At 48.5% G+C, this 17174-nt stretch overlaps 1 protein-coding gene across 1 annotated transcript in view; it reads left to right on the top strand.

Moving 5' to 3' along the window:
* The first annotated feature begins 3962 nt into the window (after positions 1 to 3962).
* LOC116479510 (protein HIDE1-like) overlaps positions 3963 to 17174 on the top strand; it is a 14752-nt gene continuing 1540 nt past the window's right edge. Inside the window, exons 1-4 of the mRNA XM_058425760.1 lie at positions 3963 to 4110; positions 5847 to 6155; positions 6691 to 6774; positions 16615 to 16737. Coding sequence (XP_058281743.1) covers positions 4068 to 4110; positions 5847 to 6155; positions 6691 to 6774; positions 16615 to 16737 — 559 coding nt within the window. The 5' untranslated portion in view covers positions 3963 to 4067. The remainder of the gene's footprint in view (positions 4111 to 5846; positions 6156 to 6690; positions 6775 to 16614; positions 16738 to 17174) is intronic.

The following is a 17174-nucleotide window of genomic DNA, read 5'->3' as shown; positions in this document are numbered from 1 at the left end:
ACCAGCCTGATCAACATGGTGAAACTCCGTCTCTACTAATAATACAAAAATTAGCCAGGCATGGTGGCACACATGTAATCCCTGCTACTCAAGAGGCTGAGGCAGGAGAATCGCTTGAACCCAGGAGGCGGAGTTTGCAGTGAGACGAGATCACACCACTGCACTCCAGCCTGGGTGACAGAGCGAGACTCCGTCTTTCTTCTGAGAAGAAAGAAAAGGCCAGGTGTGTTGGCTCACACCTGTAATCCCAGCACTTTAGGAGGCCAAGATAGGAGGATTGCTTGAGCTCAGGAGTTCATGACCAGCCTGGGCAACATAGCAAGACCCTGTCTCTGTTTAAAAAAAAAAGGCCAGGCACAGTGGCTCACGCCTGTGATCCCAGCACTTTGGGAGGCTGAGGCGGGCAGATCACAAGGTCAGGAGATCGAGAACATCCTGGCTAACACGGTGAAATCCCGTCTCTACTAAAAAATACAAAAAATTAGCTGGGTGTGGTGGCGGGCACCTGTAGTCCCAGCTACTTGGGAGACTGAGGCAGGAGAATGGTGTGAACCCGGGAGGTGGAGCTTGCAGTGAGCCAAGATCACGCCACTGCACTCCAGCCTGGGCGACAGAGCAAGATTCCATCTCAAAAAAAAAAAAAAAAAATGAAGGAGGCTGGGCATGGTGGTGGCTCACGCCTGTAATCCCAGCACTTTGGGAGCCCAAGGTGGGAGGATTACTTGAGCCCAGGAGTTCGAGACCAGCTAGGCAATGTAGTGAGACCCTGTCTCTACAAAAAAAAAAAAAAAATTTTAATTAGCCAGGTGCAGCTCATGCCTGTGGCCCCAGCTACTTGGAAGGCTGAGGTGGTAGGATCACTTGAGCCTGAGAGATCGAGGCTACAGTGAGCCATGATCGTACCACTGCATTCCAGCAGCCTGGGCAAGAAAGCAAGACCTTGTCTCCCAAAAAAAAAGCATGAGGATGAATTCAGTAAATTCAAGAATATTCTGTGAACTACCTTCACCAAATTGTATTAATATTTAGAGAATATTATACAAACAACTACACAGTGTACTTGAATTTCTAGCGTACGTACAATGTGGATAAAGATACCCTTCACCATTCTAAAAAGTCAATACATTTCAAAGTATTGAAATTATATGGGGTATATTCCCTGACCATAAAGGAGTTAAAAATCATTAACAGTAAGCTGCCCCCCAAAAAGCCCAAATACTTGGGCATTAAGCAACACACATATTCTCTGGATCATAGAAAAAAAATCACAGTGGAAATAAGCAAATATTTCTAACTTAATGACACTCAATATATGAAAATGTGGCATGCAGTTAAAACAGGTCTTGGAGGGAAAGGTATGCCTTTAAATGCTTATATTAGAAGATAAAGGTGGGCCGGGCATGGTGGCTCACGCCTGTAATCCCAGCACTTTGGGAGGTCGAGGCAGGCGGATCACGAGGTCAGGATATTGAGACCATCCTGGCTAACACGGTGAAACCCCGTTTCTACTAAAAATACAAAAAATTAGCTGGGCGTGGTGGCGGGCGCCTGTAGTCCCAGCTACTCAGGAGGCTGAGGCAGGAGAATGGTGTGAACCTGGGAGGCAGAGCTTGCAGTGAGCCGAGATTGCGCCACTGCACTCCAGCCTGGGCGGCAGAGCAAGACTCCGTCAAAAAAAAAAAAAAAGATAAAGGTTTAAAGTTAATGAGCTGCCTGTAATCCTAGCACTTTGGGAGGCTGAGTCAGGAGGATTGCTTGAGCCCAGGAGTTCAAGATCAGGCTGGGTAACAATGGGACCCTGTCTCTACAAATTTTTATTTTTTTAATTAGCCAGGTGTGGTGGTGGACACCTGTAGTCCCAGCTACTCAGGAGGCTGAGATGGGATGATCTCTTGAGTCCAGCAGGGTGAGGCTGCAGTGGGTCATGATCATGCTGCTTCACTGTAGCCTGGGAAATAGAGCAAGACCCTGTCTCAAAAAAAAAATTTTTTTTAATAAAAATAGTTTATATAAGCATCCATCTTAAGAAGCTATTAATACAAATTTTTGCTGGTGAAGTTTAAATTTAAAAACAAAACATGAGCTAGGAAAAGAAGAGCCAATTGAACATAAGGTAACCAGAAAAAGGAAAAGAATAAAGTCAAGTCAAAAGGCAATAAATTAGAAAATAAAACAACAAATCCAAACTGTGGCACTTTGAAAAGATCAATAACAACCACTAGCTCCTAGGAAGACCGATCAGAGACAAGGAGACTTCGCTAATTTCTGTGTCAGGAATGAAAGAAGGAACATCACTACAGACCCTACAGACATTAAAAGGATAGTAAGGGGATATGAACAACTTTACACCAATACATTTGACAACTTTGATGAAATGAGCAAATTGCTTGAAGATACAAGCATGCCAATTGCAATAAAGGAATATTACAGAGCCCTGTGGGAGAATTTAGCTAGGGGATTGTTCTAAGTCCAGAGGGGCCTGGAAAGTTTTCCCAGAAGTGCTATTTAAACTGAGACCTGAAGGAGAAGCAGGATTGACCAGGTTGACAGAATTGTGTTCCAGGCTAGGGAAATAGTATGTGCAAAGGCCCTGAGGTTGGATTGAACTTTCTGTGTCCAAAGAAAAAAGTTCACTCTAATGACGCATTTTGGTGTTTGATGACCACACGCCACATCCTTCTTGGGTCCAAACCCCCAAGCAAACCTGATTGGCTTGAACAGAAATGTTTAAAAAGATAAATGCAAACCCAGTAGTAAGAGAAACTTGGAAGTTTCTGGGCTGTAAACAGGAGGCAGTTTATCCTGTGAACTATACCACAAACTATATCCAGAATTGATTTGGAACTGGTATTCCCTTTCACGTGGCTGATCAAACTTCTGAGCCTCTTTCCTCCCTGTAACTTTACCTTGTGAGCACACACTACCCACTAGGCATTGCATTTCCTACTACAAGTTCTTTGAATCTAATGTCCGCTACTCTTTTTTTTAGTTTTGTTTTGAGATGGAGTTTCACTCTTGTTGCCCAGGCTGGAGTGCAGTGGCGCGATCTCAGCTCACCACAACCTCCACCTCCTGGGTTCAAGCCTGCCTTAGCCTCCCGACTAGCTGGGATTACTAGCGTGTGCCACCACGCCTGGCTAATTTTTTGTATATAGTAGAGATGGGGTTTCACCATGTTGGCCTGGTCTCGAACTCCTGACCTCAGGTGATCTGCCCACCTTGGCCTCCCAAAGTGCTGGGATTACAGGCGTGAGCCACCGCGTCTGCCCTAATGTTTACTACTCTTAGCCCCATTCTGCAGAGCAGTATACTGAAGCCTCAAAGGAGGTAAGCCATGCCTGAGGTCACAGAGACCAAGCCCTAACCACCATGTCCTCCCACTCCTGCCCATATTTGTTTAAATGTTGGCGCTGGTTAGGCTATGGTTTGTGTCTTGGGCGTGGGTTTCCAAACATCCCACTGCTGTCACCCTGTCTCATTCCCAGGAGTTCTCTTAGAAGGAGAGACAAAAGCCTGGGCACGGTGGCTCACGCCTGAAATTCCAGCACTTTGGGAGGCTGGGGCGGGCAGATCACGAGGTCAAGAGATCGAGACCATCCTGGCCAACATAGCAAAACCCTGTTTCTACTAAAAATACAAAAATTAGCTGTGCATGATGGCTCCTGCCTGTAGTCCCAGCTACTCAGGAGGCGGAGGCTGCAGTAAGCTGAGATCACTCCACTGCACTCCAGCCTGGGCAACAGAGCAAGACTCTGTCTCAAAAAATAAAAATAAAAAAAGAGAGGAAAAAATTGTGAAAACCACCTAACTATCTCATCCATTTTTTTCCCCTCTAATCTGCAGAACCGCGACCAGAGAGGTGCGCGGGTCTGATGTGTGTTTGGGGAAGGGGTGGGGAGAGGAGAGAGTCCCTTTCAGTGCCCAAGCCTGTGTGTGCAACTTCCTGCCAGTGAGGAAACTCTCAGCTCGAGAATCAGCCCTGGTTCTCCTTTCCCCGATCTGGCCTCACAGGAGGAGTTGGCGGGGAGCCTTGGGCCCCTCTGGCCTCAGCCGGATTTCCCAGCTAAATGCGGGGAGAGATGCCCTGGACTGTCTTGCTCTTTGCAGCTGGTGAGTCTGAAGCCCCCTCTCAGATCCCCCACGCCTTTCCCCCCATCCTCTGTCCACCTTGCCGCTCCGGGGGCAGAAACCAGTGCAGGGGCTGCCGTTCCCAGGGCATCAAGGAGGCTGAGCCCTGGGCAGATGGGTTTGTCCCTGAGCCTTGGAAACTCTCCAGCAGTGTTGCTTTTTTCTTGTTAGGCTCCTCATTACCCCCAAGTTTACGAGTATCAGAAATATTACCCCTCTGGAGTCAGCTGTGCCCACAGCCCATGACTCAGCCTCAGTCTCTGAAGGCAGCTTGAGTGCTGGGGCAGCAGGAGGGTCTACCTAGGGGGATATCAATGTGGCAGGGGTGGGTGGGGGTTGGAGGCTGGACGAGGGAGGGTTTGTGTAGACCTCACCTGGCCAGACACTCTGCTCAGAAGCCTGTGGGCAGTCAGGGGAGAGATGGATCCCCGGGAGACTTCATCCTGCGGGAAGCCGTGCTCCAAAATCCATATTCCTCACCCCAGCCGGGGAAAGGAGATAAAAGTCCTCTGCCCTTCCTTCTCCTGCCCTCCCTCTCACTCACCCCCTCCCCTTCCTGCTACCCCCCTCACTCACCCCATCCCTCCTGCCATGATGGCCTCCTTGCTGCTCCTTTTTTAATATTTATTTTTATTTTTAAATAGAGACAGGGTCTCACTGTGTTCTCCAGGCTAGTCTCAAATTCCTGGGCTCAAGGAGTCCTCCCACCTTGGCCTCCCAAAGTGCTGGGATTACAGGCGTGAGCCACCACATCAGGTGTTTGCTCCTCCTTAAACACCCCCATTCCTCTTCCATACCCTGGACCTTTGCCTATGCTGTTCCCTCTGCTGGAACGCCCTTCCCCAGCTCTCCAAATGGGTCCTTCCTCACCACTCAGGACTCAGCTCGTGGGAGGCCAAGGTGGGAGGATCGCTTGAGGTGAGGATCTGGGCAATGTTGTGAGACCCCATCTCTACACAAAATAAGCAAAATTAGCTAGCCAGGTTCACTAGCCTGGCCAACATGGTGAAACCCCGTCTCTACTAAACATATAAAAATTAGCCAGGCATGGTGGCACGTAGTCCCAGGTACTCAGAAGGCTGAGGCCACTGTACTCCAGCCTGGGCGACAAAGCAAGATTTTGTCTCTAAATTAATAAATAAAGTAATAATAAATAAATTAAATTTTAAAAAGTAATAGTAAGAGTATAGTTGTGTTGCTATGTAATAACCAATGCTATTATTGAAAACTGATGGCCAGGCATGGTAGCTCAGCCTATAATCCCAGCACTTTGGGAGGCTGAGGTGGGGGGAATCACATGAGGCCAGGAGGTCAAGACCAGTCTGGCCAATATAGTGAAACCCCATCTCTACTAAAAATATAAAAATTGGCCAGGCACAGTGCCACATGCCTGTAATCCTAGCTACTTGGGAGGCTGGAGAATCACTTGAACCTGGGAGGTGGAGGCTGCAGTGAGCCGAGATCACACCACTACATTCCATCATCCTGGGTGGCAGAGTGAGACTCTGACTCAAAAAAAAAAAAAAAAAAGAAAAGAAAAGTAATTCAACTACAGGGAGACATCACCATGTGCCAGGCAGTGTGGGGTAGGGTCACTAGCCTCCTGACTCACAGAAAACACAAGTCTGAGGGAGGGTGATCTACTTGCCCGAGGCCACATAGCCAGGTCAGCCTCCATTCTCGCTACGCACCCACCCACCTTACCCTTTGCATCGCAGGCTCTTTGGCGATCCCAGCACCATCCATCCGGCTGGTGCCCCCGCACCCAAGCAGCCAAGAGGACCCCATCCACATCGCATGCATGGCCCCTGGGAACTTCCTGGGGGCGAATTTCACACTGTATCGAGGGGGGCAGGTGGTCCAGCTCCTGCAGGCCCCCACGGACCAGCACGGGGTGACATTTAACGTGAGTGGCGGCAGCAGCAAGGCTCCAGGGGGACCCTTCCACTGCCAGTATGGAGTGTTAGGTGAGCTCAACCAGTCCCAGCTGTCAGACCTCAGCGAGCCCGTGAACGTCTCCTTCCCAGGTAAGGCCCTTCTATGGGATCTCACTGCCAGGGGCTTCATTTTCTCACATGGACCTCTTGTGTGTACTGTTGACCCAGAGGCCTTTCCAGAAAAAACCAGGCTTACACCCTGCCAGGACTTACTCGCCTTTCCTTTTTCCATCTTCTCAGCCAGCCCAAAAAGGGATTTGTTGGTTCACTGAGCTGAAGTCAGCTCACAGGGCCGACTTCAGGTATGGCTAGATCCAGGTGCTGAAAGCTGTCAGGAACCATTTGCCCCATTTCCACTCCACATTCTTCTCTGTCTTATTGTCAGGCAGCCCATCTCCCTCATGGTGCCAAAATTGGTGCTGTGATTCTTTCCATTTTGCAGATAAGGAAACTGAGGCACAGGAGATACACCTTGTACACAGGTAACAGGTAGCCAGTCTGGGATGCCATTGCCTTCCAAAAACCATGAATTACACCTCCATGACATACATTACTTCCTCTCTTGGCCACACACTTTTTTGTTTGTTTGTTTGTTTTGAGATAGAGTTATGCTCTTGTTGCCCAGGCTGTAGTGCAATGGCACGATCTCGGCTCACCGCAGCCTCCGCCTCCTGGTTCAAGCGATTCTTCTGCCTCAGCCTCCTGAGTATCCGGGATTACAGGTGTGTGCCACCATGCCTGGCTAATTTTTGTATTTTTAGTAAAGACAGGATTTCACCATGTTGGCCAGGCCAGTCTCGGACCCCTGACCTCATGATCCGCCCGCCTCAGCCTCCTAAAGTGCTGGAATTACAGGCGTGAGCCACTACACGTGGCTTTTTTTTTTTTTTTTTAATGAGACAAGGTTGTGCAGACTAGAGGGCAATGACACAATCATAGCTCACTTCATCCTCAAATTCCTGTCCTCAGGTGATCCTCCCACCTCAGCCTCCTAAGTAGCTGGGACTACAGGTGTGCACCACCATGCCCAGCTAATTTTAAAAATTATTTTAGAGATGAGGGTCTCAAAATGTTGACCAGGGCCAGACATGGTACCTCATGCTTGTAATCCCAGTACTTTGGGAAGCTGAGGCAGGTGGATCACCTGAGGTCAGAGCTTAAGACCAGCCTGGCCAACGTGGTGAAACCCTATCTCTATTAAAAATACAAAAATTAGCTGGGAGTGGTGGCATGCATGTGTAATCCCAGCTACTCGGGAGGCTGAGGCAGGAGGATCATTTGAACCTGGGAGGCGGAGGTTACAGTGAGCCAAGACGGTGCCATTGCACTTCAGCATGGGTGACAGAGCAAGATTCTGGTTTGGGCCAGTAATTTTTTTTTTTTTTTTTTTTTGAAGAGTTTGTGCAGTGGCGCAGTCTCGGCTCACTGCAAGCTCCGCCTCCCGGGTTCACGCCATTCTCCTGCCTCAGCCTCTCCGAGTAGCTGGGACTACAGGCGCCCGCCACTACGCCCGGCTAATTTTTTTGTATTTTTAGTAGAGACGGGGTTTCACCGTGGTCTCGATCTCCTGACCTCGTGATCCGCCCGCCTCGGCCTCCCAAAGTGCTGGGATTACAAGCGTGAGCCACCGCGCCCGGCCTGACCAGGCTAATCTTGAACTCTTAACCTCAAGTGATCCTCCCACCTCGGCCTCCAGAGTAGCTGGGATTACAGATGTGAGTCACCATGCCCAGCATGAGCCACATAAGGTTTCTGAGCACTTACTATGCACCAGGAACTGTCTTTGGGCTTGCCCTCCTGCAGCTGACATTCCAGGCAGATGAGGACAGATGATAAACATGAAATCCAATATATATTCAACCTGTCAGCAGGGCACCAGATGAAATCCACCTGGGTGAGGATGTCATTATTTGAAGTAGAGTAGGGCGACTGACCCCATGTTCTAATGGTCAGCCCTCTGGACTCTGAAGTAGAGTACGGCAATCAGGGAAGCCCTCTCTGAGGAGGTGGCATTTGAGCAAAGAACTGAATGATGAGGAGGAGCCAATCATGTGGATATCCAGGGCACGTGTTGCAGGCAGAGGATACAGGACGTGCAAAGGCCCCGAGGCTGAAGCTTCCCTGGTGTGTCTGAGGAGCCCAGTATGGCTGAAGGATGGTGAACAAGGAGGAAAATGGGGAGAGGCGGGGCAGGGAGTTCAGCAGGAGGATCGTGGGGGGCCTTGTAGACCACAGCAAGGATTCGATCTTTTCACCAGAGTGAGGCGGGAACCCTGGCAGGGCTGATGTCCTTTTCTGATCTCTGAATGAGGAGGCTGGACATGGGTTATGGGTCAAGAAGTGGGAGGGAGGAGCCTTCGGTGGCCTTCTGTGTTACCATCAGTCAGAACTTTCCTGGCCGGGTGCAGTGATCCACATCTGTAAGCCCAGGACTTTGGGAGGCTGAGGCGGGAGGATCCTTGAGCCAAGGAGTTCAAGATCAGCCTGGGCAACGTAGTGAGACCCTGTCTCTAAAAAAAAAAAAAAAAATTTTAATTTAATTTTTTTTTTTAGATAGGGGTCTTGCTTTGTTGACCAGGCTAGAGTGCAGTGGTGCAATCAAAGCTCACTGCAGCCTCCACTTCCTGGGCTCAATCAATCCTCCCTTCTCAGTCTCCCTAGCAGCTGGGAGTACAGCTGTGCACCACCACGCCTGGCTAATATTTCTATTTTTTGTAAAGACAGGGACTCACTGTGTTGCCCAGGTTGGTCTCTAACTCCTGGGCTCAAGTGATCCCACCACTCAGCCTCCCAAAATACTGGAATTACATGAGCCACCGCGCGCCTGGCTCCCGGCCAATTTTTTTTTTTTTTTTTTGAGACAGAGTCTCACTCTGTTGCCCAGGCTGGAGTGCAGTGGTGTGATCCCAGCTCACTGTAACCTCTACCTCCGAAGTTCAAGCAATTCTCCTGCCTCAGCCTCCCGAGTCTCACAGCAACCTCTGCCTCCGAGGTTCAAGCAATTCTCCTGCCTCAGCCTCCCGAGTAGCTGGGATTACAGGCGTGTGCTACCATGCCCAGCTAATTTTTGTATTTTAGTAGAGATGGGGTTTCACGGTGTTGGCCAGGCTGCTGTCAAACTCCTGACCTCAGGTGATCCGCCTGCCTCGGCCTCACAAAGTGCTGGAATTACAGGCGTGAGCCACCATGCCCGGCTCCCCCCAGTTTTTTTTTTCTTTTTTTTGAGACAGAGTCTCGCTCTGTCGCCCAGGCTGGAGTACAGTGGCACGATCTTGGCTCACTGCAACCTCCGCCTTCCAGGTTCAAGCGATTCTCCTGCCTCAGAGCCTCCCGAGTAGCTGGGACTACAGGCACGTGCCACCACGCCCGGCTAATTTTTTTGTATTTTTAGTAGAGACGGGGTTTCACCGTGGTCTCGATCTCCTGACCTCGTGATCCGCCTGCCTCGGCCTCCCAAAGTGCTGGGATTACAAGCGTGAGCCACCGCGCCCGGCCTTTTTTTTTTTTGAGATGGAGTCTCGCTCTGTCACCCAGGCAATCTCAGCTCATTGCAACTTCCGCCTCCGGGGTTCAAGGGATTCTCGTGTCTCAGCCTCCTGAGTAGCTAGGATACGGGCACCCGCTACCATGCCTGGCTAATTTTGTACTTTTAGTAGAGACAGGGTTTTGCCATGTTGGCCAGGCTGGTCTCGAACTCCTGACCTCAGGTGAGCCGCCCGCCTTGGCCTCCCAAGTGCTGAGATTACAGGCGTGAGCCACTGCACCTGGCCTAATTTGCTTTTCCTGAAATTCAAATGGTCTAATATGAAAAACGCCAACCTTGCTTGAAAGAATAAGAAAGAGGTGCGATTTCGTTGAGCCGTTGATGTTTGGAACAGGACTGGTTTTGTCCCCTTGCTCGGGAAGGGCAGCAACTGTGAGGACAGCTCCCTCACGTGCTCTCACTCAGTACTATTCCGTTCCTGAGCCCTGTCCCCACTAGCTAGGCCAAGGGGGCTCATTTTGCAGGCAACTGCTGTCTGGCTGCGCCTGTTGCAGTAAAATCCCCCTTTATTTTTTGGAGGCAGGGTCTTGCCCTGTCGCTCAGGCTGAAGTGTGCAGTTATAGCTCACTGCAGCCTCCAGCTTCTGCACTCAACTGATCCTCCTCTCTCAGCCTCCTGAGTAGCTGGGACTACATGCACGTGTCACCACTCCCAGCTAAGTTTGTTTATTTATTTATTTATTTATTGAGATGGAGTTTTGCTCTTGTTGTCCAGGCTGGAGTGCAATGGTGCGATCTCGGCTTACTGCAATCTCCGCCTCCTGGTTCAAGCAATTCTCCTGCCTCAGCCTCCTGAGTAGCTGGGATTACAGGCATGCGCCACCACGCCCGGCTAATTTTGTATTTTTCATAGAGATGGGGTTTCTCCACGTTGGTTCAGGCTGTTCTCGAACTCCCAACCTCAGGTGATCCACCCGCCTCAGCCTCCCAAAGTGCTGGGATTATAGGCGTGAGCCGCCGAACCCGGCCACTCCCAGCTAAGTTTAAATTTTTTGTTTGTTTGTTTGTTTTTATTTTTTGAGACAGGGTCTCCCACCCAGGCTGGAGCACAGATCACTGCAGCCTCGACCTCCCAGGCTTAAGCCATCCTCTGCACTCAGCCTCCCAAGTAGCTGGGATTACAGGTGTGTGCCACTATGCTTGGCTAAGTTTTGTATTTTTTGTAGAGATGGGGGTCTCGCTTTATTGCCCAGGTTGGTCTCAAACTCCTGGGCTCAAGCAGCCCTCCCTCCTCAGCCTCCCAAAGTGCTGGGGAAATCCACTTTTGAACCATTGCTGGAGAGTTGCCCAGGTGAGAGATCACAGAAATAGGTCATCGTGGGGTCCTCCCTGTGGGTGCAGTCTTGAGCCACCTGTGGCCAGCAAATATTTGGGGAATAATAGTCAGGGAAGAGCTTGAGGTCCAGGGAAAGGTTTTGTTTTTCTTCAGGGAAAGGTTTTTATTGTTCTTTATCCCTCCTTAAAGGACCTTCAGGTGTTACTGACATTCCCAGTTTACCCAGTGGCACATTTAGTTTGTAAGCTGGGCCCTCGTACGGAGGTAGGGAGGTGAGAGCATTGGATTAGTGGTCACCAAAGCTGCCGTCACCTAGTGGGGTGATCAGAGGCTCCTCCCTTAAGATCTTGATTGCCAATGCCTCTGGCCCAACTTTCCTTTTTATTTATCGCAAGCCTCCTGGAATCTCAATTGCTTTTTGCCCACCCGGTGTGTCAGCACAAGAAATGAGTCATTTCCTCCTTTAAGCACAATTGAAATTGAGCTGTGAGTCAGTGGGGTGTGTACGATATTGTCAAAGCACCTCCACTGAGACATCCCAGACAGATCTGTAGTTGGGCAAGAGAATTATCAGAGTTTGTGACCACAGCAGATTCCAAAGCTCAACTCATTTTCTTCTCTCTTCCTTCCCTTTTTTCTTTTCTTTTTTTTCTTTTTTTTTTTTTTTTGACAGAGTCTCGCTCTGTTGCCCAGGCTGGAGTGCAGTGGCACAATCTGGGCTCACTGCAGCCCCTGCCTCCTGGGTTCAAATGATTCTCGTGTTTCAGCCTCCTGAGTAGCTGCGATTACAGGCATTCGGGTACAAGTGATTCTCCTGCCTCAGCCACCTGAGCAGCTGGGATTACAGGCGCCCGCCACCACGCCCGGCTAATTTTTGTATTTTTAGTAGAGACGGGGTTTCACCATGTTTGCCAGGCTGGTCTCGAACTCCTGAACTCAGGTGATCCGCCCACTTCGGCCTCCCAAAGTGCTGAGATTACAGACGTGAGTCACTGCGCCCAGCCTGTTCTGTTCTTTAATTCTCAAAACACCCTCTAGGAAGTAGAGACTGCCATTCTCCTCCATTTTACAGATCAGGAAACTGAGTCCCAGAAGGATTAAGTCAGTTACCCAAGTCGTTCTAGTTAAATGGCCTGGAAAGCCACTGAAGCCCAGGATTGTCTATCTAACCCCCTTACTACTCTGACTTTCAGGGAATCCACATGAATGTGGTGGGTCAACCATCAAAGTTGAAATAGATAAAGGGGGCTGGATGCAGTGGCTCATGCCTGTAATCCTAGCACTTTGGGAGGCTGAGATGGGTGGGTGGATCGCTTGAGCCCAGGAGTTTCAGACCAGCCTGGGCAACATAGTGAGACCCCTGTCTCTGCGAAAAATAAATAAAAAGTTAGCTGAGTGTGATGGTGCACCCCTCTAGTCACAGTTGTTCAGTTAGGCTTAGGCAGGAGGATCGCATGAACCTGGGAGGTGGAGGCTGCCGTGAGCCTCAGTCATGCCACTGCACTCCAAGCTGGGTGACAGAATGAGACTGTGTGTCCAAAAGAGAAAGAAAAAAAGACATAGACACATCTTTTAAAGTTAGGTTGTATGTTAATTACCTACAACTCAGTTTCAACTGTGCTTAAAGGAGGAAATGACTCATTTCTTGCTACATATCAAATTAGCCCAAAACGTAGTGGCTTAAAACAACACATTTATGATTTCTCAGTTTTTGTGTGTCAGGAATTTGGAAGCAGCACAGCTAGATGGTTCCAGCTCAGGGTCTCTCATGAAGTTGCAATCAAAATATTGGCAGGAGAGAAAAACATATTTTCAGAAGCTGCAGGCAAAGGAAGGCTTGGCTGGGGTTGAAGGATCCACTTCCAAGATGGCGCACTCAGTGGCTCTTGGCTGGAGGCCTCAGTTCCCTGCTGTGTGGAGCTCTCCCTTCAGCTGCTTGAGTGGACTCAAGACATGCAGCTGGCCTCCCCTGGAGCAGTCGATCCAACAATGAGCGTGGCCATGAACTAGGCTCAGAAGCCACTCCCTGTCACCTCTATATTTTCCTATCAGAAGCAAGTCATTAAAAGTCCAGTGCCACTCCAGGGGAGAAGAATTAGGCTCTGCCTTCTGAAAGGCAGAAGATGCGGTCATATATTCTTTTTTTAAAATTATTCTTTTTTTTATTTTGTAGAAATGGGGTCTTGGTATGTTGCCTAGGCCAATCTGGAACTCCTGGGCTCAAACAATCCTGTCTCTGCCTCCCAAAGTGTTGGGATTACAGGCGTGAGCCACTGCACCTGGCCATGTGGTCATATTTTCTTTTTCTTTTTTTTTTTTTGAGACAGAGTCTGTTGCCCAGGCTGGAGTACGGTGGCGTGATCTCGGTTCACTGCAACCTCCGCCTCCCGGGTTCAAGCGATTCTCCTGCCTCAGCCTCCTGAGTAGCTGGGATTACAGGCGCCCGCCAACAAGCCCGGCGAATTTTTTTAGTGGAGATGGGGTTTCACCATGTTGGCCAGGATGGTCTCGATCTCCTGATCTGGTGATCCGCCCGCCTCGGCCTCCCAAAGATTCAACCATCGATCAGAACTTATCGACGTACATATGTAGCTCGGCACGGTGGCGCGTGCCTGTAATCCCAGCTACTTGGAAGGGTTAAGGCAGGAGAATCTCTTGAACCTGGGAGGCAGAGGTTACAGTGAGTCAAGATCATACCATTGCATTCCAGTCTGGGCAACAGAATGAGACTCTGTCTCAAAAACAGAAGAACAAACCCTTGTATGTGATTTTCCTGGACAGCATCTGTTACATCTTCACAAAGATTAAAAGTCAGACTTGGCTTGGCCTGGTGGCTCACACCTGTAATCCCAGCACTGAGAGGCTGAGGCAGGCAGATCACTTGAGGTCAGGAATTTGAGACCAGCCTGGGCAGCATGGTGAAACCCCGTCTCTACAGAAAATACAAAAATTAGCCGAGTGTGGTGGCACGCGCCTGTATTCCCAGCTACTCAGGAAGCTAAGGCAGGAGAATCACTTGAACCCAGAGGTGGAGGTTTGCAGTGAGCTGAGACTGCGCCATTGCACTCAAGCCCGGGAGACAGAGCGAGACTGTGTCAAAAAGAAAATAAAATTTAAAAAAAAGGCAGATTTTTTTTTCTTCTTGGTATTGTTACATTATTATACTAATAATAAGTGCGTAGTGCATGCTGAGATAAGCAATCATAATTTGTTATTGCGGCCGGGCACGGTGGCTCCAGCGTATAATCCCAGCACTTTGGTCAGGAGTTCAAGGCCAGCCTGGTCAATATAGTGAAACTCCATCTCTACTAAAATACAAGAAATTACCCCGGCATGGTGGCAGTTGCTGGTGATCCCCAGCTACTTGGGAGGCTGAGGCAGGAGAATCGCTTGAACCTGGGAAGCAGAAGTTGCAGTGAGCCAAGATTGCACCACTGCACTCCAGCCTGGGCGACAGAGTGAGACTCCGTCTAAAAAAAAAAAATAATAATGATAATAATTTGTTATTGCCTTTATTGCCTTAGTTTACATAGGGAATCAAAGTTTATACTTTGATTTATAAAAGTTGCTTGATCTTTCATAGAAAGGCGTTAGAAGGCCCAGTGTAGTGACTAATGCCTGTAATCCCAGCATATTGGGAGGCTGAGGAGGGAGGATCACTTTAGGAGTTTGAGACCAGCCTAGGCAACATAGTGAGACCTTGTCTCTACAAAAAATTCCAACATTAGCTGGGCATGGTGGCATGTGCCTGTAGTCCCATTTATTTGGGAGGCTGAGGCAGGAGGATCACTTGAGCCCACGAGGTTCAATCCAGGTTGCAGTAAGCCATGATCCTGCCACTGCACTCCTGTTTGGGTAACAGAGCGAAGCTATGTCTCAAAAAAAGAAAAAAAATGTATTCTACGTCCAAATTTAATATATAAAATTAAACACAGGCCGAGTGTGATGGCATACACCTATAATCACAACACCTTGGGAGGCTGAGGTGGGAGGATTGCTTGTTCAAGACCAGCCTAGGTAGCATAGTAAGACCCCATCTCTACAAAAAGTAGAAAAATTAGCTGAGCATGGTGGTGAGTGCTTTTAGTTCCAACTACTTAGGGGGCTGAGATGGGAAGATTGCCTGAGCCTGAGTTTGAGGCTGCAGTGGGCCATGATCACTCCACTGATTGCTCTAGAGTGAGACCCTATCTCAAAAAAAAAGAAAATAGAAGAAAACTAAATACATTCAATAAGACTTTGATCTCTTTTCCAAGGTGTAAATATATTTTGGGAAATTTTCCAAACAGTTATTTTGTTCTTATTTTAATGTAATAATACAAGTCTTGGTTTTCTTTTTTTTTTTTTTTTGAGACAGAGTCTTGCTCTGTCCCCCAGGCTGGAGTGCAGTGGCGCATCTCGGCTCACTGCAAGCTCCGCCTCCCGGGTTCACGCCATTCTCCTGCCTCAGCCTCCCGAGTAGCTGGGACTACAGGCACCCGCCAACATGCCCGGCTAATTTTTTTGTATTTTTAGTAGAGACGGGGTTTCACCATGTTAGCCAGGATGGTCTCGATCTCCTGACCTCATGATCCGCCCACCTCGGCCTCCCAAAGTGCTGGGATTACAGGCTTGAGCCACCGCGCCCGGCAAGTCTTGGTTTTCTAAGGAAAAGTTTTCTCTTATTATATCTTTTGTTAATGTTTCTCTCCCATTTCTTTTGATTTGATCTTCAGATACATGATTATCTTCACTGCTAAATTTGTGTTCTGGCCTCCACATTTATAATTTCTCATAATTCTTTATCTAAGTATTTCTTCCCTAACTACTGAAGAAAACTCAAGTTTTCTTCCACCTTAATGATTATGCAGTGTCTGTGAGTTTTCTTCATGACTGTTTACTGTACAAGTTTTTTCGTTTTGCTTTTTTAATGGTCAGGAGGATAGAACAACACAGATTTTGTTTGTTTTGTTTTAACTTTTAAAAAGTTATAATAATAAAAAAAAGTTATAATAGATAAAGAGTCTCACTATGTTGTCAAGGCTGATCTCATACTCCTGGGCTCAAGAATCCACCCACCTCTGCCTCCCAAAGTGCTGGGATTACAGTCATGAGCCAACGTGCCTGGGCAGTACAGGTTTTTTTTTGAGATGGAGTTTTGTTCCTGTTGCCCAGGCTGGAGTGCAATGGCACCATCTCGGCTCACCACAACCTCCGCCTCCCGGGCTCAAGTGATTCTCCTGCCTCAGCCTCCTGAGTAGCTGGGATTACAGGCATGTGCTACCACGCCCAGCTAATTTTGTATTTTGGCCAGGCTAGTCTCGAACTCCTGACCTCAGGTGATCTGCCCACCTCGGCCTCCCAAAGTGTTGTGATTACAGGCGTGAGCCACCACGCCTAGCCATAGTACAGATTTTTAATATGCTAAATACTCTTCCTTTCTTTATTAATGTGCATGGAAGTTCTAATATTTTTTTTCCCATACCCCAGAGAGTCCATATTTTGGAATCAACAACTTTAGCCTTTGTTGACAAGTGTCTGTCTTGGGTTTCTTCTTTGTGTCCTCCACTGTATTTTGGGGTTCATAAAATTTCATTTGCTGTGCTTGCTTAATTCCCTGGGAATCAGACTGTTCCTGATCGGATGACATTTCTGGTTAATTCTTTAGTTGGCAGGAAACAGACACAGGAAACGTGGTCAGTTTCTGATTCTGGCGTTGAGTAGACCCTTTCTCCTTTTCCTCTCTCTCAGTGGGCGACAGATGTGAAAGAAACGAGTTCCAGTGCCAAGACGGGAAATGCATCTCCTACAAGTGGGTCTGCGATGGCAGCGCTGAGTGCCAGGATGGCTCTGATGAGTCCCAGGAGACGTGCTGTGAGTCCCCTTTGGGCATGATATGCATTTTTTTTTTTTTTTTTTTGTAATAGAGGCAGGGTCTTACCATGTTGGCCAGGCTGGTCTTGAATTTCTGGTCTCAAGTGATCTGCTGGCTTTGGCCTCCCAAAGTGCTGGGATTACAGGCACCACGCCTGGCCTGTGACACGATTCTTAACCCCTTTTTGATGATGGCAGCTGGAAAAGTGGCCAGTGGATTTTGATGTATTCAATCATGAATTAGGAGGTGGGGAGAGAATGAATTGTTGGAGCTTTCCTTAAAGCCATTAACTGGCTCTATTGTTTTTTCAATTGATGTGAATTTCACATAACATGAAATTAATCAGCTCAGTGGCATTAATACATTTGCATTGCTGTGTGGCCACCACCTCTATCTTGTTCCAAAACTTTGCATAACCTAATGTCTATTTTTTTTT

The sequence above is a fragment of the Hylobates moloch genome, unplaced genomic scaffold, assembly GCF_009828535.3.
Source record: "Hylobates moloch isolate HMO894 unplaced genomic scaffold, HMol_V3 SCAFFOLD_12, whole genome shotgun sequence".
Classification (NCBI taxonomy): domain Eukaryota; kingdom Metazoa; phylum Chordata; class Mammalia; order Primates; family Hylobatidae; genus Hylobates; species Hylobates moloch.
This window is presented reverse-complemented; position numbering and strand designations above follow the sequence as displayed.